The sequence below is a fragment of the Mastigoproctus giganteus genome, chromosome 13 (genome assembly GCF_048544385.1).
Source record: "Mastigoproctus giganteus isolate SK-2022 chromosome 13, ASM4854438v1, whole genome shotgun sequence".
Taxonomy (NCBI): domain Eukaryota; kingdom Metazoa; phylum Arthropoda; class Arachnida; order Uropygi; family Thelyphonidae; genus Mastigoproctus; species Mastigoproctus giganteus.
The window spans coordinates 83758236-83781444 of record NC_143587.1 but is presented as its reverse complement, the minus strand read 5'-3'; the positions used below and the strand labels follow the sequence as shown (position 1 = coordinate 83781444).

The following is a 23209-nucleotide window of genomic DNA, read 5'->3' as shown; positions in this document are numbered from 1 at the left end:
CCAAGTTTATCATGAAACACACAAAACTTACATGAAACACTCTTTCTGAATGACAGATGTTCAATTTTATAAGTTACAGCTCTTATTCCACAATTTATGTTATTGCAAAACATTCTAGAATCATCTACAATCTTCTATAATATTGAAACAATACTCCAACTTTCGAGAATATTCTAGTATCATCTACAACATTCTACCATATTCAGGAATCTTTTAAATTGTTATGCTACATTCAGGAGTCTTCTACACCTTTCTGTAATATTCTATAAATTTCTTAAATATTATTTAAGTTTTTTTTTATACATAATAAAAAATATTTTAATAAAAACTGGTAAACAAGTTGGTCCTATTTTAATAAAATCTTTGAAGGTTAATAAAAATAAAACATGATTCCAAACGTAGGTGGGAGTGTAAATGCTACATTAGGTTGTATGCCTCTGAAAAACATCAAACAAGTGAGATATTTCTTGGGGAGGGTAAACTTCTATCAGTTGATTTATTCTAAACTGCATTGACATCATAATCAATCATAATCCTCTCTCTTGATAATTCTCATGAAGACAGGAAAGAAATTTCAATGGGGGGAATCTGAAGAGGAAGCATTCAATTTGCTTGAACAGAAATTGGCGACTCCTCCTGACTGGACTGTGTTAAATAAACGAAAGAACCACAGACCAGACACAGTTGGTCGAAATTATTTAGAGAAATATCTTTTCTTAAGTTTAAGTCAAAATGGGTGCAGCAAGGTGTGTGTGTGTGTGTGTGTGTGTGTGTGTGTGTGTGTGTGTGTGTGTGTGTTGTTTACATGTGGTGACCAAAGCAACATTTTACTGGACATCTGTAGGAAGTAATCACTTGATAATTATGCAGTTTGTTTGCTGCTTGTTGTCTCCCCTCCCCTTTTTGCAAATGAACTCTGTGTTGTATGTATGAACAACAACTGGATTAATTTTAGAATGCTAGTGATAGTAGTCTTTTCAAAAAGTGTGCTTTGTTAAATTTTGCCTAATCCTTTTATTACTCAGTTAATGATGTAAGTTGTCACGTAAAATATTAAAAAAGTGCATAGTATGTAACAGTTTAAACTTCATTTAAATTTATACATTTTAATACCAATTTCAATACCAAAATGGTATTAAAAACTGCACTTTCTTCCCTAGCTAACATGCATACTTTAATTTCTGATGTACAAATCTAAATACACTGTCCTGTCAAAATGTTTGTTAATTTCTATACACACATCTCAAATTATCTTTGCCTGAGAAGGGTACACCGGTAAGACTGACAATAATCATGTACCCCCCCCCCTCAAAGGAGGTACATGATTATTTTCAGTTTGAGAAAGTCTTAAACTATGGGTTTAGTATTAGTTTATTTATATTTTAAATCTTATGAGTATTACTTTTTTTAAGCTCATACCTGCACACATTCCAGATCTTTTGGGGTAACCTGAGTGAGATCCATGTTTAAAAAACAGAATGGATGAGACTGCACCTGTACAGGATTTATGGACTTCAAATGAACGCAACCTTTAAGAAAAACAATTGCAATGTTAAATTCAACTTTTATACTTCTCTACAATGAAAAAGTTTACAATGTGATGGAACTAGTTGTAATTAGACTGAAACAATATCAGTTTGAAAATAGTTATATGACTAAAAATGCTATTAAAAATAAAGGAAATTATATATACATAACTGCCAACCTTTTAACTTTCAAAAAGCTGGAGATAAAATTAAATTTCCAGTGCAGCTATACAATTGTTCAGTATAGTATGCTTTTAAACATCAATTTTCCAACATTTTTATGTCTATGGATTTCAGTTTGTATTATCTGCTAGACATCACTGATTTTGATTGCTTCAAGAAAGATACTGAGGCAGACCTTGCACCTCATCAGATGCTGAATCAAAGTTTTATTTATAACAATGGCATTGCTGTTCAGACTTAACTGTCAAGAACATTTTCAAAAATGCATCAAAAAGAGATCTGAAATTATTTATTATTATTTTTTCCTTCTGATTGAATATTCTCTGCCACTCAGCACTGCTATGAGGAATTATTAAAATTAAGAGAATGTCTTGAGATAACTTCTTACATTTCATGCTTTCTTGTGCACTTCTTCAGTTCCCCAACCAAGTTATTATTTATTTATTTTGTTATTTGGTTTTTTTTTTAGGAGCATTAGCAACTAAGGCCATATTGCTCCAGGATATGCGGTGGTCATTCCCTGACCTTTCGCATCCTCCGTATTTGGTGGTGACGGGCTCGAACCCCGGTCTAATCAAGAAGCGTGTGCTACGCACTGCTGCTCCTTCCCACCTGGCTACGGAGGCGCCTCCCAACCAAGTACTACTTTTACATCAATTCTTAATTCTGTCATAATAAGCGTCTGGTAAGTGCTCACAATGAAAATGACAGAAATGATCAGCAAAATATTTACATTAGAACCTCATATCAGGCATGCTTGGGACCCAGCACATGCCAGTGCTGGGTCCCAAGCATGGGTCAGATTTTTTAAAATTCAGGAGTAATTCATAATTTTTTTTTTATTAGATAATACAGTTAGCTCTGATTTCTATAATCCCCAGAGAACAATAGCTGCCAGCATTAAGCCAAAAGGTTATTAACCAGTACTTGCCAGACTGGTCATGTGGATAACATACTTGCCCAAGAAATAATAGTCACAGGTCTCAATGCTGCCTTCAGAATGAAGGTTGCGACTCCATTTTTTTTTTTTTTTAATAGGTATAAAAATATAGGTTTTCTGAGGTATAAATAGCACAGTATTTCTGAAATTGAATCAACTTAAAAAGTAAATACAGATGACTGCATAATAATATGAAGTATGAAAATTTGGGTGTCTGAATATCGAACAAAATGAATGATATCATATATTGCAAATACATAGTAACAATGACACCTGCAGTCCAGCCAGCCTAATTCCCCTGTACTGTCAGCTGTCCTCTGAGAAGTAGTCAAAAATTGCCAAATTTTGGAAAATCCTGGATTTTCCATTATCTACTGTATTTCTTTAGTTTCAATGACATTCAGAATAACTGGAAATTTTTTTGTTTGCAAAACTGATTTGTGTAAATTTGGTTCAAAAAACTTGATGACAATTGGAAGATAAATTGGTTTTCCAAATAAAATTATATTTTAAGTCAAAGTTAAATAATATTTAACTTAACATTTCCAAAAACTTAGATTTGCAAGCTATTCAAAATTTGGAACTAGCAGTCATTTGGAAACACTTTGGAAATTTATAATAGAAAGTCAGCTGGCCACGAAACTAAGTTTGCAATTTATCAAATTTATTCTTAGTCATCAGCTTCTGCTATGAATGCATTAAATATTTGAAATTATAACACCTCAATGGATCATATCAGCATAAAATCACCTCAACAATACAACGTGTATTGTTGAGGCATACATCATTTTTTTTTTACCATATCTAAAGTTTTATCAAATCAACTTGTTTTGATATTCATAATAGATTATCTCTGTACTTGTCTCTTTTGATAAAGGTAATTGACAAAGAAGGTAGCCTTTTACTAATTTATTAATGGAGGTGGTGTTTTGGTTTATATTTCCAGACTATCTGAAATGAGAATTAGAAGCCTGAAAATTTACAATCTATTTTCTTCGAAAATAAATCTGTATTGCTTTCTAATTGAGAGAGGCTATTATTCCCGAGCCACAACATAATGCACTGCACTGGAAATGAAAACTTGCAGAATATATATATATATATATATATATATTTTTTTTTTTTGTCAAACTGTCAATTATAGCAAACTATTTTTATTAGCCTCCAAAGGCCACATACTGTGACAGTCTGCATTTTAAGTAGGCAAGGTTTGAAATGCTTTGATAAAGATACAGGAGAGCCTGGACTGACAGTTTAATTATGGTTTGACCATGATTCGGTGACTTGGACCAATTGGTTATAGTACTTGACCGGACCTATGGATGTCCCGCTCCAGGAGCATCCATCATAACTTGAGTTCAGTGGCATAGTATCTGGAAAATTTGGGTGTCTGAGTGAGCAAAATCAGCCCTGCATAGGGAAGGAGGGGGGGGGGGAAAGAGAGAGAGAAAATGTAGAATGTTCCAAGGTACAACATATCCTTTGCAGATAAGTTAGCAGATGACAGCCCACACTTTATTCTGTGATCAACAGCATGACTTTCATAGCCATTTCAGCAAGACAAGTTTACATCTAGTACAAAGATTATTTTTGTAAAAAAATAAAAAAAGTCAGGCTCAGCAAATCCCAACTCCTGGATGTGAATGAGATATGCAGATGAAATAGAGTAGTGTGGACTGGAAGAATTAAGAAATACAGAGTGATGTTTGTTTATTCTCTTCCAAAACAAACCAGTTTCATCTGAATTAAACACTTGTTCAGGTAGATATCCTTTATCCATAATTAGCTTCTTAATTCATACATAAAACTTTCTGCAGCCACAAAATCTGCCAACACAGAATAATGCATAAGCCTCACACTGTGGAGGTTAAAATGTTTTTCAAAATTTTTTAACCAGCTTTTGATGGATATAAAATCTGTGCCACCACTGCTTCCTCCAGATTCACTGGAGGAACTGTTAATATTTGAGTTTTTTTTTTAATGTTCAAGTACAATAAGTGACCACAACAGAAATTTGTTCTGTAACTGATCTTCAACCCAGAGATTCAACTTTTATATTATGTGCTATAGAGCACATCTTTGCTGCAATATGTGCACTCTCAGAAACACTGCATTGTATCTTTTCGTCGTATTTTTTAATGGATCAGACAGTTGATTCATTGATTTTGTAATGGTTTGCAACTAACACTAAGCTCTTTCCTTTTGAAACTTTATTTAATAAAGCTTGATAAAATCATGACCGTCTCTGATGTTTTAAAAATTCATATTTTAAAGAGTTGATTATGCAAATTTAAACTTCCTAACAGCAAACATGCTTCAATAAATCATAAATGTACACACTCTTATGACAAGTGCACAACATATACTGAGCAAGCGTCAGCTTCTGTGGCCTCGCCTGTAATTCTCTCCCCCAACTCCCTCTCTTGTCAAGCCCACCCCCAACATTAGCCGTGCCCACACTTTCAGTCGTAAGAAGAGGGATTACTATACTTAAAAATCAATGGCAACACATACTTGAAAGAGTTTGTTTATGCATGGGTACTGCACATACATCATTTCTACTACCCAGGTAGTATGAATGCATCGTTTAATTATATCTCATTGTGAATACCTTCACAATGAGTTGCCGAGGTATTATACTGCTTTGAATAAGTAATGCTTCACCAGTGGAGAAGACTAATGTTACTTATTCAAAGCAGTGCAATACCTCAGCAACTCATTGTGTGACGTGCTTAATAGCATAGATTGGAGTGTTAAAAAAAGAAATCATTTTAAAATTTGGTATCCCTAGTAGTATTGTCGCAACCATTCTGGAAAACTGTGTTTCGATTTTCAAACTGTTTGAGGAAATGAGACCCAGTCGGAAGCGTGCAAAATTAAGCCCATATGAAGATGTAGATGAAACCATTTTTAACTGGGTTAAGTTGATTCGAGACCAAAACATACCAACATCATGGCCATTAATAAAAGAAAAAGCTATGGTGTGCATACGCATAAAACATTCCAAGCCAGTTCTGGTTGGTTGGACAAATTTAAAAAGTGCCATGGCTTACTCGAAAAAGTTATTTCTGGTGAAAGTGGAGATGTAATCGAAGAAGACTGTACCCATTGGAAAGAAACAGTTTTGAAAAACAAAAATTATGGAGGACTACGAGCCCAAAGACATATTCAACGTTTATAAAACAGGTCTATTTTTTTTAAAATGTTTGCCAAACAAGACACTGGCCTGCAAAGGAAATAAATGTTTAGGTGGTAAAAATAGTAAAGAGAGAATTAGCCTTGGTTGGCACAAATATAGCTCGTAATAAAAAACTGGAACTTTAGGCAAAAGTAAACAACCCCAATATTTCAAAGGAATAAAATCATTAGAGTACGACTACAACTACAACAAAAATCTTGGATGACAAGTGAAATTTTTGAACAATGGATTTTAAATTTCAATAGAAAGATGATGAAAGAAAACAGAAAAATTGCACTGATTATCCACAACTGCCCTGTCCACCTTTACTCGGTAATTTCGAAACTTAAAAGTTGTGAAGCTTGCTTACTTCCCTTTGAATACTTCATCCAGACTGTAGCCAAAGGACCAAAGCATTATTAAGAATTTGAAAATGCACTATCAAAGGTGCATACTAAAAAAACATATAATGAGAATAGAAACCAACCAACCTACAGATTCTGTTATAAATTTGCAGATGTGCATATCAGAGCATATCAGAGTTGGTGAAAGTGTGGAGTCAAGATGTCGTGGAAGCAACGATTAAGAATTGTTTCATAAAAGCAGGTTTTGCTAAAATGCCAATTAATAGCAATGAGAGTGATGAACTACAAACAAGATATTGAGCAATCTTGGGAAGAACTGCAAGCGAGAGGTTTGATCACTAGAGAAACTGTTCTTGATGAATTTTTAGGAGTTGATAATGATCTCATAGTAGTTGAATATCTGAGTGACTCCAACATTTTGGACAGTATTCAAAGAACTAGCGACAATATCGACAATGAGTAGGATGAAAATGAGGACAACGAAGGGAATATTAAACCTTCCGAACATGAAATGTTGGCAGAATTGAAAACTTTGTGTCAAGGCCTTCAGTGTGAAGTAAATATATGCCAGAAAATATATTTGAATGTTTAAACAAATGCATACATTTTTATGATGCGATTTATTTTCCATCTTTTACTATATTTCTGAACACTGAATTACAGTATTTTTCATTATTGGAAGTCGTATTTCTTTATAATGAATTTTTTCAAGCAAACGATCAATTTCATTATATAGAGGTCCAACTATATATTATACACTTTTGCACACACATGCGAAGCCCAGGTATATTTTTCACTTAATGTTATAAATACATACAGACATGTGACTGCTTGACTAAGGCTATATGCAAGCAATGCCACTTAACATTGACTTTCAAATGCATATCATTAAATACGGTAAAACAGGCCTAACGTAGCTGAGTGGTCAGGGGCACGAGTGCAGTAGCACACGCTCTTTGAATGGACCGGTGTTCAAGCCCACGACTGCTAAATATAATTAGCATTTGTATTGATTGATTTACTGTAAACTCTACTGACCTAGTGGGCATGCCAGAGTGTAAAGAAGAACATTTTAAATCCTTAACTGAAAAAAAATATATTTACAAATAATAAAAATAATATAACTGACAAATAAAAAAAACTTGATTAAGAAAAACTGGAAGACAAACCCTATTAACAGAAAGCTGACTAAATAAAGAATTTACAGTTATGCATCTGTGGATCAGAACGACCAGAACCCTTGCTTTACATCTATCTGATGTTCTTTGATGCATTATTTTGTTCCATCAAAAGCATATATAAAGCAAGACTGGCCTTTTCACACCCCTCTGAGTGCGTGCATACATGCACACACAGGATTAAGATAATTATCATCGTTCTTCTCTTTCTTGATGATTCCCTCCTACTTCTGACTCTTGTTTTTTCTCTCTCTCAGTAATTCAGAATTATTATTATTATTTTTTTTTTTTTTTTTACAGCATAAGCCTCAAGCTTCCTTGCACCATATAACTAATAATAATAATAATAAATTTGTGGAAGAGACTTCCCTCCCTAGCACACAGCCAACCCCAATCTACATATATATTCACATGGCAGCAAGGAACTAAAATCAAGTTTGTCTTGTAAATAATACATTTCTAGAATCTCAAAATTTACAAATATGCTTACAATTTATACATAATGTACATTGTAATCAACTCTGTTTGTTTAATTCTTTGGATCTCTCTCTCTCTCAATTCAAAAAGTAAAGACAATTTGAATTTTTTTTATTACTGAGAGCATACCAGAATGAGATTTGCATATGAAGTTATGCACACTGAGAAAAAATTCATATATAATCTTGGGCTACAGTAACTAGAATATATTGTGTGAAGGACATTATTATTTCAATAAGCAGTTTTAGACCCAGCCAGTAGGCCTTCCACTAGCCTCAAAAGAAGGGTGTAAGGCAACTCCCAAAATACCATGTTAATAATAATCCCCCTTTTCTTCTCTCCCTTTCCAAATCAATTCACGTAAATTATCCTTCAGAATAAATATCCTCATGATTTTCAATGCAGTGCTGTGATTTTTCTTATAGCTATTCTTCTTATACAAGAGTTACAGTATGTTCAGCATATGTCATGTTGCCACAGCTTGAACATGTTGGCACTGCATTCCCATTACAGCACAGTTCAGCAATTCTGAATTTATGGTACGAGGCAATGAAATCCTATAGATTCACAAGCAAATGTTAGTACAATAAAGGGGGAAAAAAATTACACAAAGAAAGGTGAAAAGATTTTAAAGTGGCAGAATTAGTGTAGCCAATACACACCATTCACCATTGTCCAACAATAGTAGTAGTCGCATGTGATGCAAGTATATGAGCTTATGCAGCATCAGCCAAAAAAAAAAAAAAAAAAAAAAATCACACCATTCCCTCCAAATGCCTGTCCAGTTCCTCAATAAATTTATTTAACCTATCAACTTCCACAACGACAGATGGAAGTTTGTTCCGGCAATTAACCACCCGCTGGCTAAAGGCAAATTTCCACACATCTATTCTACATCTGTCTTTTCTTAATTTGAATTTATTAATACAGTTACATGTATTAATTAGTCCAAACTAGATTTTGAACAAGCTAAGAGTAGAAAACTTGCTTCTTGCCCTAATGGTAGCTGAGCATTCTGGTCTCTTGCCAAAGCTATTGGCCACAACTTTTGTCCATCTTTGCTCCCACCTCTATCAAAACCAGATGGTTCTGTTGTCACTTAAGCCAAGGATAAAGCTGACCTGCTAGCATCCCATTTTTCTTCTAACTCATGTATTAATGATCTTGGTAAAACACCTCCCACCATTCCCAAAATGCTCCATTCAATGCCTCCTGTGGTCTTCCGTCAAAAGGATGTCAGAAGGATTTTGATGAATCTTGATGCTAAGAAAGCACTAGGTCTTGATGGTATTTCTCCACTTATGCTCAAAACCTGTGGTCCTGAACTTACTACTGTTCTTTGCCACATTTCTTCACTTTCTTATTCCAAAGGTGTTTTTCCTTCTGCTTGGAAATTTGCTCATATCCAGCCAGTTCCTAAAAAGGGTGGCAAATCCCTCCCTTCCAATTATCGTCCCATTGAAATTACTTCTATTCATTCTAAAGTAATGGAGAAATCAATTAACTGCCAGCTCTTAAACTACCTTGAAACCTTGTGTCAGTATGGATTCCGTCAGTGTCGATCCACTGGTGATATTCTGACTTATTTTACCCATTTATGGACAAATTCAATGTAAAAGTTCAGTGAAACACAAGCAGTTGCTCTTGACATCTCAAAGGCTTTCCATCGTGTTTGACATAAAAGGTCTTCTAAACAAGCTTCCATCTTATGGTTTGCCAACTGTTTTTTGTAATTGGTTATCCAGTTTTCTCTGATCGCTCACTGAGGGTGATGGTAGATGATTCTCTGTCTTCTAACTTCTCCACTAATGCTAGTGTCTTCCAAGGCTCAGTTCTTTCCTCCACTCTTTTCCTCCTGTATATTAATGCCCTTCTTCCATTGATTGGAAATCCCATCCATAGTTTTGCCAATGATAGTACATTGCATTCCAATTTCCAGTTCGAGAAACCTTGCCTGCTCAATCAGCTTCAACTTCTCGAATATCCGTTACCAATTCCTTAAATGCCGATCTCCCTGTAATTCTCCAGTGGGGCAAAGACAACTTAGTTGATTTCAATCCTTCTAAAACTCAGTCCTGTCTTATCTCTCGCAAAAATGATTCTTCTGCTCCTACGTTTATCTTTGGTGACACTCCGATTTCTAGGCAAGATGATATGTCTCTTTTGGAGATTATCCTGCCTTCTAATCTCTCTTGGCACAAGCACATTACAAATATTGCTTCCACTGCATCTAAAAACCTTGGTTTTCTCTTTCGCTCTCGGTATTACTTTTCTTCCAAACAGCTGTTCACTGTGTACAAATCGCAAATCCGCCCTACTATAGAATATTGTTCCCACATCTAGGGCGATGCCCCTAAAACCTCTCTCTCAGGATTCTAGCTTCAATTCAGAAAAGGGCAGTTAGGTGTTAGGTTAACTAATGACTCCTCTCTAACAGAGTCTCTGCATTCACTAACTCATAAACGTACTGTTTCTGCTGCATGCCTTTTCTACAGATACTTCCATGGGCACTGTTCTTCTGAATTGGCTTTATAATTCCCGCTCTCTTTTTCAAAACAGTCCGAACGTGCCACCACCAGCCAACATCCATTTACTGTCCAACATCAAACTCACAGAACAAACTTTTTATCTTCCTTGTTTATTCATTCAACTGCCGTTTTATAGAAAAACCTTCCTTCGTACATTTTCCTGAAAATTACAGTCTACAGAAGTTCAAGTCTTATGTCAAGAAATATCTTCTTTTGTCTTCTCAACCTCCAACCCAAGCACGGTACTAAGTACTATAGGTTCTAATACCTATCATGTTTGGGGTTTTCATACAAAAATAAAAAATTGGCAAAAATCTGAATCCATACATTTCAAATGCAATAAAGTTGAATTTTCATATTAATGACTGAAAATAAAAAATTAAAAAAAATTCAACAAAATTTATGTATCAATATGCAAAAGGTAGCAATGCATTATCTAATGTATTGTATTCTGAACTTGTAATTTTTTTCAAAATTCTATAGAGTGCAATATTTCTTAAGGTACTCTTTCAAAAAAAAAAAAAAGGATTTTTACTTTTGTATTACAGCTTTGTCATTTTACGAGGGGGTACCAAAAAGTTCATACCTGGCTTAGATAAAACATTAGTAGGAAGATGCCGTTTTTAATATAAATTGTCTACATATTCAATAACTAACATGTAAAATTTCATTCCCATAGGTGATTGTACACCAGAGGTAGAGTGCAGAATCTGAGGAAGGACGCTATGGTTGACAAGTGGAGTATCGAGTAGTGATCAAGTTCCTGCATTTGCAAGGTAAGAAAGCTCAGGAAATTGACGAAGAAATGAAGGCTGTGTATGTGCAGAATTGTCCATCCCATGACACTGTAAAAAGTGGATACGGAAGTTGCAGTGCAGTCATACAAATGTCTTTGACGAGCCAAGAGAAGGAAGGCCATCAACATCCACAGACAGTTGGAAAAGTTGAGTTGAGCAGCTGGTGTTGAGTCACAGACGTGTGACAATTCATTTCACTGCAAATGCAGTGGGAATTAGTTATGGGTCTGCCCACAGCATTTTAAATGACCATTTGCACATGTCTAAGGTCTCCGCAGGATGGGTTCCAAGATTGCTGATGCCTCTGCAGAATCAATGTTCTCGCCAGCTGTTGGATTTGTGTAATGCTGATATTGAGAACTTTTTTGATCGGTTGGTGACAAATGCTGGGTGTACCAGTTATGATCCAAAGACTAAAGACATGTCAAAGCAGTGGAAGCACACCTCTTCCCAAAAAGGCAAAGACCACTCCATCTGCAAAGAAGGTGATTTTGTCCATGTTTCGGGATAGAAAAGGGGTTATCCTGACAGATTATCTACTCTGTGGTTCCACATTTACCGGAGAATACTACAGAAATCTTTTGAAAAAGTTACCCAATGCTAATGTGAAAAGGATGGAATGTTAACCAAAGGTGTCTGTCTTCTGTCAGACAATGAACCAGCTCACACAGCCATTGCCAACTTTGTTGCCCAGTGCTACTTCGAACTACTGCAGCACCCACCCTATTCTCCTGACCTAGCACCATCAGACTTCTTCATTTCAAGAAATGAAGAAACCATTGCATGGATGCTGCTTTGATTCATCTCTGGAAGTCATCATTGAAGTGGAATCGTGATTTCAGACAAAAAGTGCAGACCTCTATGATCAAGGCATTGAACAACTGATCCATAGATGGGAGAAATGTGTTACTATACATGAAGAGTACATAGAAAAGGATTAAAGTTCATGTGAAGTTTCACCTTTCTAGGGCTATTATTTCTAGGTACCCCTCGTATTTATACATTATTTTTAAGTCAATATTTTTAAAGTAAAATTAAGCAGAAACTTACTATTAAATACAGGCATACCTCGGTTAACGTTACCTCTGATAACGAAGCCTCGATATAACGAAGTCCGCAATTTCAAGCCCCATTTAACATAAAAAAATATTCCATTTTTGTTTAATCACCTGAAATCTAAACAAACTGAAGAAATTACGGAAACCTTTGGGGCTTCTCGTGGTTGGTTCGAGAAATTTAAAAAACGGGCCAGGATTCATAGTGTAAAATTAACAGGAGAAGCTGCAAATAAGTTTCCAGAAAAACTAAAGGAAATAATTAAACGTGAAAATTTTCCACCAAATTTGGTGTTCAATGTTGACGAAAGCGGTTTGTTCTGGAAACGGCTACCAACAAAAAGCTTCATTTCTATTGAAGAAAAATCAGCTGCTTGGTTCAAAACAGCCAAAGACCGTTTAACGTTACTCTTTGGATCAAATGCCTCTGGCGATTATAAATTAAAATTGTTATTAGTTTACCATTCAGAAAATCCGAGGGCGTTAAAAGGTAACATAAAAATGAATTTACCTGTAATATGGAAAGCAAATAGAAAAGCGTGGGTTACCAAGGAGTTATTTACTGATTGGTTTGTTAACCACTTTTGTCCTGGAGTAAAACAGTATTGTCATAAAAACAAATTTGAAGAAAAAGCTCTTTTGTTGTTAGACAATGCTCCGGGACATCCTACTGATCTTAACACGTTGGACACATGCATTCCTGTCAAAGTTGTGTTTCTTCCAGCAAACACAACTTCCCTGATTCAACCATTGGATCAGGGAGTAATAGCATCATTTAAAGCTTATTATCTGCGTCGAACTTTAAGCAATTTAACTGAACTAGAGGATAAAGAGGAAATGACAGTTAAAACTTTTTGGAAAAACTACACCATTAAAAACGCAATAGAAAGCATTGATAGTTCTTGGAAAGAAGTCACTAAGAAATGCTTAAATGGAGTTTGGCGCAAAATATGGCCAGAAGTTGTACTAGAAGAAGAAAATAACATCCAAGAATTAGAAATGAAGTTATCCAGATGGCTCAATCAAATAGGTTTCGAAAATGTCGATGAAGAGGATGTTAGAAATTTATTGAATTCAGAAGATGATGGTTTTTCAGTGGAAAATTTAGAAAGCCTTGTTAGCAACGAAGACAAAGATAGTGAAGGCGAAGTTAAAGAAGTACCTGCCGAAAAAGTGTTAACAACCAAAGATTTAAAAAGGTGCTTAAATGATATTGAAAACGTTTTAAATTTTTTTAGTGAAAATGATCCTGACTTAGGAAGAAGTGTTATAGTTAAGCGATCAGTGTTAAATGCAATAACTCCGTATAGGCAATTGTTAAATGAAAGGGGAAAAAAGCATAAACAATCAACTTTAACCTCATATTTTAAAATGTGATTTCACTTTGTATGTAAGTTGACTGTTTATTTAATAAAACTTTTCTTTGTTCGAAAAAAAGCTTTTCATTTTCTTTACGTAGGAACGTATCCCTATTCTGGCCATAGTATTTTTACCTCTGAAAACGAAGTTTCGCTTAACGAAGTAATTTCATGGAACGCATCCTATTCGTTAATCGAGGTATGCCTGTATAAGGAATGCCCAATAATAAGTTTTGAGGGCTTCATACATCTACACAAGTTTATTTTACAGAGGTGAAAGCTATATTTAAAATTAGCATTAGCAGAGGCATATGATGAAAGAAAGCAAGCTTATGCAGCATCAGTCAAAAAAAAAAAAAAAAAAAAAAACACTTCCATTTCACCCATCCATTCGTTCGAAATACCTGTCCAGCTGAGCCTTAAATTTATTTAGGCTATCAACTTCCACAACAAGAGATGGAAGTCTGTTCCACCAACCAACTACCCGCTGGCTAAAGGCAAATTTTCACACATCTATTCTACATCTGTCTTTCCTCAATTTGAATTTATGCCCTCTCAGGTGATTATTCTGAGCAAGAGGAAGAATCCCATCGGCATTGACCATGCTCAAACCATTCAAGGCTTTATACACCTCTATCAGATCACCTCACCGGTGCCTAATCTCCAGACTCTGTGTTCTGATAAAGTGGAAAGTCATATAGCAAGTTCAATCCTCTTCTCTGCACAGGCAGGCAATTCCATATTGCCTGACTGTGTGGAGAAGAGGACTGAACTGTGCTTCTGTTTCCATAACAGAGAAGCACAAAAGTAAAATGGTTTCTTGTTAAATAACCCATGTCTATCTATGAAGAAGGTTAGGAAAAATCCTAGGTCTTCTGTGTTTCCAAAAATTCAATCTGTGTTTTTGCACAGATTGAATTTTCATTTTCGGAATACAGGCAGACCTGCCTCAGTTAACGCGATTAATTCATTTCACGAGTGCATTGTGCAAAACAGAAATGCGTTAATTGAATATAATAATCAATAGGAAAAATTATAATTGGTCCATGACCTTCAGGAATGTCCATAAAGAATTTTAAAAATACCTTTTAAATTACTTTTTAACTGTATACCATGTAAAAGATAATGAAAATAATTATAGAATTAAATGTTTATTGCATAAAATACATAATGAGAAACTATTTGTTATGTAAATATTTGAACAGTGTTGGCTTTCTTTTTTTCATCAATCAATTTCCAATAGCCAACAACAATCTTCTCTAGGCCTTGGCAAAATAAATATCGCAGAGAACCTTTCATATCGCAAAGGTTTTCTGTGATATGAAAGATTTCATCTAGTTCTTTTACAGTTATCTCCAACATTTTCATCTGGCTCATTTAAAAATTAATTTTTTTTGCATTTAAAAATTAGAATTTTTGAATGCAAGTCTACATCGTGTTAGGTGTCAATTTGCATTGTGTAAAGTGGTATAATTTTTTTTCAAATAGCAGTACCTGATAAACACGTTAATCAAACTCACATTATGCGAGGCCTGGCTATATACCATTTAAGTTAAAGTATTAGTAGTGACAATAGAGGGCTATGATCATTTTTGTGGCCAAACTAACTTCAACTACATTGCATATTTTGGATTTCTATTCCTTAATGGGAATATCTGACTTCACTTGAATTCTTAAAAAAAAAAAAAAAAAAAAAGTGGTGGTAGATTTTTGCACATGTGTAAACCAAATCCCCAGTACACTACCACTAGATCAATGGATAGCCTGCCAGAATAACCTGAAGAATGGCAATTGAAATAGTACTGCAGACATGAATAATAAAGGATATGCAACAGAAGAATGAAAGTGGCTAAAATCTAATCAAAATGTAACAATATGCCAAAACCAAGTCAGAATACCATGGGTGGCAATATGAATGAATACTCCTTTGTTTAATAGTTCAAACCTTGCATTTAATTCTCCAGTCAGCCCTGTGATTCTGGAAAGTACAGCTACTGCAAAATTCCCTAATGACAGTTTTTTATTGGAATCTTATAAGGTCTCATGGTTGGTCAGAAGATGTTCCAACACTGACATTGAGTGGGCTACTTTTTTTTTCCCCCGAAAGATCATCACAACAGGATACAGCATGGAAAATAAACGTAGCACGGAAAGTTGTACATTTTTCAAGGCCATCACTTTCTCTTTTCCTCAATATTATGTTTTATGACAAACAATGCAAATAGGCATTCAGTATATTCAACACCATTATCTTCACTGAAACACTACATCTATTTTCTCATTTGCTTCTATGCACCACATGCTCATATGCTTATTTGTTTTCAAAATGTCTGATTACATCACATTTCCTGCACTTAAAACTAAAAAATCACATATGTTACACACAAAGCAAATGTGTTCCCTTTTCCCAGATTTTACAATACACAAAAAATCTTGGGCATATCTTTACAATTACATCATGCTTCTTTGGTATCTTATTTAAAAACACCGCTAAATAAAATTTAGCTTTGCACTACAAAGAAAAAATAGTTTAACATATAAAAAATATGTTTAAAAATAGTTTAATATCTAGCACCTTATTTTAATGTGCTACACATTTTTATACAAACACAGAATAACATACCTAACAGACAATTCATTAACAAGAGTTTTTTTTTTTGTTTTTGACTGGTGCAGCATAATAGAGACAATGAAATTTCATGCACAAATTTGGAAAATTCTGAAGTTAACTGCAACTTCTGTGAAAAAGATCAGAGGAAAACTGTTAAGCCTGCAAATATGTGTGTGTGTGAGAGAGAGAGAGAGAGAGAGAGAGAGAGACTCTCCTTGTAAATTCAGACAGTTGGCAACTACAGTTATGTAACTGAGTTGTTTTGACTGGTAAGTGGTGCTTGGATATTGAAGTATCTTGCAGCTACACTGGCAGGCAAGGGCAAAATATGTTAATTCACTGCTGGAAAAAGTAAGACAAAAAAAAAGATAAACAAATTAGTATTTTCTTCAAATTAATAACAATAAGAAATTTATGTTTATACCCTGGGATTTCCACATGTGGTTAGAGGAGTTTATTTAGAAGATAGAGAACATTACCAAGTGGTTAGGTGAGAACACAGTAGTATTCACACTTGCCCACATCAGAAAGGTAATGAAAACCTGAGTTGTGCCATTGCCCAACTTGTCACAAAAACTAAATATGAGTACTGTAATATGCATTTTCAACTTTGTAATAAATTCATTTCTGGTGCTGTAGCTATGCAGCTTGAACCTTTATGAAATTGAATATTGTCCGAAGTGACAATTTCTATTCTTTCCTTGTTATTCCACCTTGGACGGGTTTTGGTGCAAATGCATGTGCAACCATACACATTAAAATTTTTGCTACTCACTGATCAGAATGTGAAAATAACAAATTCAGTATTCTAATAAAATATATCATATACATCAAAATGTACTTTTAGTATTATTATTGGCAAAATTATTCAAGGAAGCAAAACTTATGCAACATCAGCAGGGGAGTGTGACTTTTTACTCACTTAATTTGCCCATTCCCTCTAATAAGCTGCCCAAACGTTCTCTAAATTTATTCAAACTATCCACCAAAACTATATGGAAGTTTATTTAAACAGTCAGTTATCTCTGGCCGAATGCAAATTCCCAAATATCTATTCTGCAACCATCATATATCAATTTGAATTTATAATACTATGTGTGTTAGTTGTCTGACAGCACCAGGGGTTCCCCCATCTCTGCTGTGTGTGTGTGTGTGTGTGTGTGTGTGTGTGTGTGTGAGAGAGAGAGAGAGAGATACTATGTGTATAATACTGTATGTGTGTGTGAGATCTTAAAAAGAATAAAGATGCCATCAGCATTTAGTTTACTTAGCCCTTTTAAAGTTTTATATACTTCAATTAGCTCACCATGCAAGCTCCTAGTTTACAGACACTGAAATTTATAGAACTCCAGCCTTCCTTGGTAAGAATATCCTTTGGTACCCCTAACTAATCTTACTGCTTTTCTGTGCATCCTTTCCAACAGACCTATATCCTTCCTAGAATAAAGTTTCTAAATCTGTATGCAGTTTTCCAGATGTAGCATAACCACTGTTTAATTAATGAGATACCCACCTGGCAAAATTTCTGTACATCACTGAAAGAACTTTGTGAGCTGTTCTAGCAACCTGTCTGTACTACTCAGAGAACTTCGTGTCAGACTGTACAATTACCCTAGGTCTTTCTTTTTTCCTTACCAACAACCTTGAGTTTATCTGGTATTACCTAAATGTTATAACTGCTACCTATATCAAGTACCATGCCTTTGTTAATGTTATAAACTCCAATTGCTATTTTTCAGACCATATACCTAAATTTATCTAGGTCTCAAAGTAGCATACCCATGTCATTAACCACCCTGCCCACTTTGTATCAGCAAATTTAGACAAACTTGAAATTGCTATTTCAATATCATTAATAAATATTACAAAACAAAAGTAAGGAGCCAACACCAAAGTATGTGGCACTCTGCTCATAACAGTAGTGCATGAAGACCAGTCATGCACTAATGTCTCTCTCCTTCCACTTAACTAGCCCTTTATCCATAATAGTAACTTTTCCCTAATACTGCACTGCTCCAACTTATACAAATAGAATAGAATTTGTAGAATAGTACAGAAAGAACAAAGGCTTTACTGACATAATTACATTATGTCAAAATTATTCTTTACATCCAGTTTCTCTGTAATAGCCTCATAAGTAGCTAATCACATTAGGAATGATCTACCTTTAACAAATCCATGCTGATTGCCTTGTGGCTACATGGCATTTTTTTTTATTTTAAAAAAATTAAAATTGCATTTTTAATTAATTGCAATTTTTTAATTATTGACTTCATTATTTTCCATGGCTTCACAAGGGTGAAGATGGTAAGTGCAGTCATATTTAAATGTCTGCATTTACCAACTTCACCCTTGTCAATAGGAAATACATTTGCACATCTAAATCTAGGGGAACTTACACTACGTCCAAAGATGCTCACAGCATTACAGCTTGACTACCTCTTTTGTTGTTTATTTTAATATAATTGGATTCTTCAGCCCAAAGTGCTTTGCTCACTCTTTTAGCTTCAACAATTTTTCTCTTCCAGCATCCTTTCAGTTATCATAAATCTATCCATTGATTAGTACCAGAGAGATATCTTCTAATCCAATCTCTAAAAACTTCATGTACGAATACAGATGCAAAATATTTATTGTGTTTGTCAGAAACTTGTACAGGTTATCAGTAATTATGCCAATGATAAAGTGGGCTAATGTGATTCATCCCTTCCTTCTAATATTAACATAAAGAATTCCTTTCACTCTTAGCCAAATATGCCCTAGCATGCCTAACCTCCCCCAAATAACTTAAATTACAAACAAATTTATACTTGTGTCCCTGACAATTCATAATCATCCCGTGCATTTTTTTTCTCTACCATTAGTGTCATAGTTCACCTCACATGCATTTTAATCAAAATCTTGAACAATACATTTGGCATTTCCATTTTTTAATATCAGTTTATTCCATTGAAAAGAATTAAAAAACTGTCTAAGACTGTTATAATCACCTTTATAAAAGTCAACTCTCTTCCTTTACCCTTGACCATACTTACGAGTACACCACCACATTCACTACCACCTAGTGGTTCCTTTATTTGAAAATATTTAATATACATGCACATATCAAAGTTCTGTTACTCGCTAACCAAACTGCAAAAAAAATTGTAGGATGACACTAAATTCAATATTCTAACAAAATATGTGTTCATTAAAAATATTTACAATTGTGAAATGATCAAAATTAAATTTTCTGTAAAGAACTTCACAGGGTTAAGGCAGAAACATACTATCACTCACATGCTCCCATTTTACTAAAGCACATTTCTGGAGGTCACTACCATAAAACAATAAAGACAATTTGCAGTTTTAGGTTTATTGGGCTTTTCTGTAAGAGAAACTCATTATAAGCGGGTAGTAAACTATCTTATCGCATTTGCGATAATACCAATAGCTGGAATCTGTGGGTTTTTACATTATTATGGTGAAATCTTCTCCCCTTTACTGAAATCTTCAGCAATATAAAAAAAAAACAAATTTTCAGAATCTCCTCTTCGTTCCTATTTTTTAAGCTTGTTACTCCGTATTTCACTTGTGCAATTTGCGCATGGCATGTTTCTTGTTATTGGTTGCTTATTTTAGCTGTTTTAAATTTTAGAATTGTAAAAAAAAAAAAAAAAAAAAAAATGACTTCAATTTTTTTTTTTTTTTGAAATTTCGGACTTATGTGAAAAAAAATTCACATAAGTCCAAAGTTACGTAAATTGGGCTTACGTAAGTCAGGGACTTACTGTACAGAAGTCTCCAATAGTGATAAGGTGGTGGTGATGGTCTTGAACTGAATTTGTGCTACCACAGTGATTTTTACACCCTGGATATTGATGGTGATGAGCTTGAAATAAATATCTTGAATAAAATCAGTTAACATTTTTCCTTTTTTTTTTTTTTCTTGGCAGTCTCATGAAAAATGACTGGCAAATCTGGTTTCACTTAAATGAAAAAAACAAAACAAAAAAAAAAAAAAAAACTATTCCTGACTTGATAACTGTCATACTGATCACACCCTTACTACACAGTTCCCACTGTTTTTCACATAAGGGTTAGACGAACCTTGAATATTCTTCACACCAGCCAGCTGTTTTTCTACTGCGCATAAATTTGTATGGTAGTATTTTTATAAACAAGAGTGGAACCTGGTAAGTATAGGACAGGTATACATTAGAACCCAAAAATTATACCCCTTTGCATACCACTGTTGTACTGCACTATATTTGACAGATTGTGTCTGTAACACTGTACAATTCTTTTTATTCTTTAGATACTATGAGGACTGCCAATGATATGTTTTCTGAATGTTGAACAAGTCACTCTATACTCTAGGGATTGTTTTGTGTGAACATCCCACCAGTACATCAGTGTCTGTGCTACTTGCACTGGCATACCTAGTGATGTCTATTACAATGTCTGCACTTAGTCATTTAGACCATGATTCTGGCCAATTCTTTTGCTGAATTGTGCATACACCATCCCCAAGTATCTGATTACCTGCTTTATATAGCCTGTTAAGCATATGTGACACTATCTCTAATGGAACAGTCAATTCCTTAGATCAGTGGCATACAACCTACAGCCTGTGTGGGCCAGATAAGGCCTGGGAATAATTTTTATATGACCCGCACGGAAAGTGAACTAAAACAGCATTTTAAAATTTTTAAATTATCAACCAAAATTTTCTCATTAAATGTTAAGTTTTGTTCAGTAAATGTTATTGTGTATTATACTTAATAAAGTTTTCGAATATTTTCAATTTTAGGTGTATCATTATATTTATTTAACACTGAACATGTTAAGGTTATTACCTTAACACTGAAAAGCAACGATCATTTCAGGTTGTAATTTTTCTAAAGTAAGCATTTAAAAGCAAGGTAAGGTATTTTTTTAAAAAAATAAGTCATATTTTTATAATTTTAATAAAATCTAAAAAATAAATCACAGACATAGATTTGTTGCACATAAAGGTACTGGGAATTTGCATTTTTTATATATATAGCCTGAAAATAAAAAAGTTAACATGAAAATAGAAACTTCCTGTTACATGTAACAACAAATGGAAAATGTAACGCAATTTTTTTTTTTCAAATCACCCAGTGGGGCCCGCAAAACAAATCTAACTTTGAATATGGCCCCTGTACATGGAAAAGGCTGGACACCACTGCCTTAGATGATGAAGTGTACCTAATAAACTAGCCACTGAGCACAAGTATTCACCCATGAGCATGTTGTGTAATTGAATCCATACACTGTTGCTAAAAGAAACACACAGCCTACTGTTACTTCCCCAACTTCTGGAAGCACAATACTATTATTAATAAAGACAAATCAAAGCAAGGAGGCCAGGCTTATTTGTAGTGGCATATTTTGGTCCTTGAGATTGTCACAGACATTCTCTCAGATATGCCAGACAAGCTGTACAGACTTGCTAGCTGGGAGTCTAAACACTGATGGAACTGATATTCAGGTGACACTCAAGTCAAGTGGACCCAATTTCGGCAAAGTCCAGATGGTCTGTGACAGCCAAATCCTCTGCTTGCACCTTCACGATGGTGGGACTTTAGTAATCCTGGGTATAACCCCATGCACAAGTACAAAGGGTACTAGGAAAGTTTTGCAATACAGCTTTGTTTATTTAATTTTTTCAAAGTAATTTCCTCTACATTCAATACACCTCTCCATCCTCCGAAACCAATCTTTAAACCAGTTCTGCCAAGTTTCACTAGGGAGTAAAGCACACTCGTTGTCCCAAGCCCGTAGAAGGTCCTCATCACTGGAAAACCGCCTCCCTTTTAGCTTCATTTTCACATGCGGGAACAGTGCAAAGTCGCAGGGAGCAAGGTCTGGACTGTAGGAAGGGTGCTCGAGAAGCTTCAGTCCTGTCGTGGTCAAATATTCGGTGCAGGCTTTGGCGCGGTGAGCTGGAGCATTTTCGTGATGGAGGTACCAGGTGTCCATTCTTGACTTTGGCCGCAGGTTCTTCATAGATCCAATGACTTTAGGCAGGCATTGTTCAGTATACCACTTAGCTGTGACTATCTTCTGCGTGTCCAAAACGACACGTTCCACAATTCCACTCGATTTGAAAAATACAGCTATCATTTTCTTCTTTACAGATCGGGATTTTCTGACAATTACGGGTGTGTCGTCATCATCAAAGACCCAAACTTTGTTTTGAGCCTTGGTCGGCAGATCGTAATAGTACAGCCAAGTCTCGTCACCTGTCACGATGTTGTTCACATACCGAGATTGTCCCTTATCAAACTTTTTTAACATCTCCCGGCACCAAGTCACACGTCGTGTCATCTGCTCTTCAGTCAGTTGATGTGGCACCCAGAGAGAACAAAGTTTCTTCACGTGCAAATGATCTTGCAGAATCGAACGAATTGCTGGTGCATTTAGGCCCAAAGTATCCTCTATCTGTTGGTAGGTCACTCGCCTGTTTTCGTCAAGCATTTTCCTCACAGCAGTAATGTTTTCCTCCGTAACTGACGTTCGTGGCCTTCCCGGCCTCTCAGAATCCTCCAGAGTGAAATTTCCCCTTTGGAATTCTCTATACCACCTGAATATCGTTGTACGATGTGGACAATCATCATCTAGTGCAAGAGTCATTTCTTCTAAGCACTGGTCTATGGTTAAACCACGCACGAAATTATACCGCAAAACTGTCCTTATCTCATTTCGTGACCACAATGCCATCGCAAGCACTTTACAGTCTCACTACTAATGAATAACTGAGCCCATCGACTTGACGCGGCGGCTACTATGCACGTATGAACATGTCTCAACATGCAGCAACAAGCAGCTTCCTGTGATTCATTGTTGCGTCATATTGCAAAACTTTCCTAGTACCCTTTGTACATGGTGGATGACAACACAGGTGTGAACCAATGTAAACAGGGGTCAAGGTGTGGCACCCACACCACATGGAGGAATGCCGTCCCTCTATGTTACCAGGCAGTACTAGGTAGTAGATGACTCTC

At 35.2% G+C, this 23209-nt stretch overlaps 1 protein-coding gene across 2 annotated transcripts in view; it reads right to left on the bottom strand.

Annotated features, from left to right (window-relative positions):
• LOC150076227 (protein arginine N-methyltransferase 6-like) overlaps nt 1–23209 on the bottom strand; it is a 235802-nt gene that overhangs the window by 41262 nt on the left and 171331 nt on the right. For both annotated transcript variants that reach the window (XM_090387157.1, XM_090387156.1), the window contains one exon: nt 1420–1529. In XM_090387157.1, the coding sequence (XP_090243283.1) occupies nt 1420–1529 (110 nt within the window). The remainder of the gene's footprint in view (nt 1–1419; nt 1530–23209) is intronic.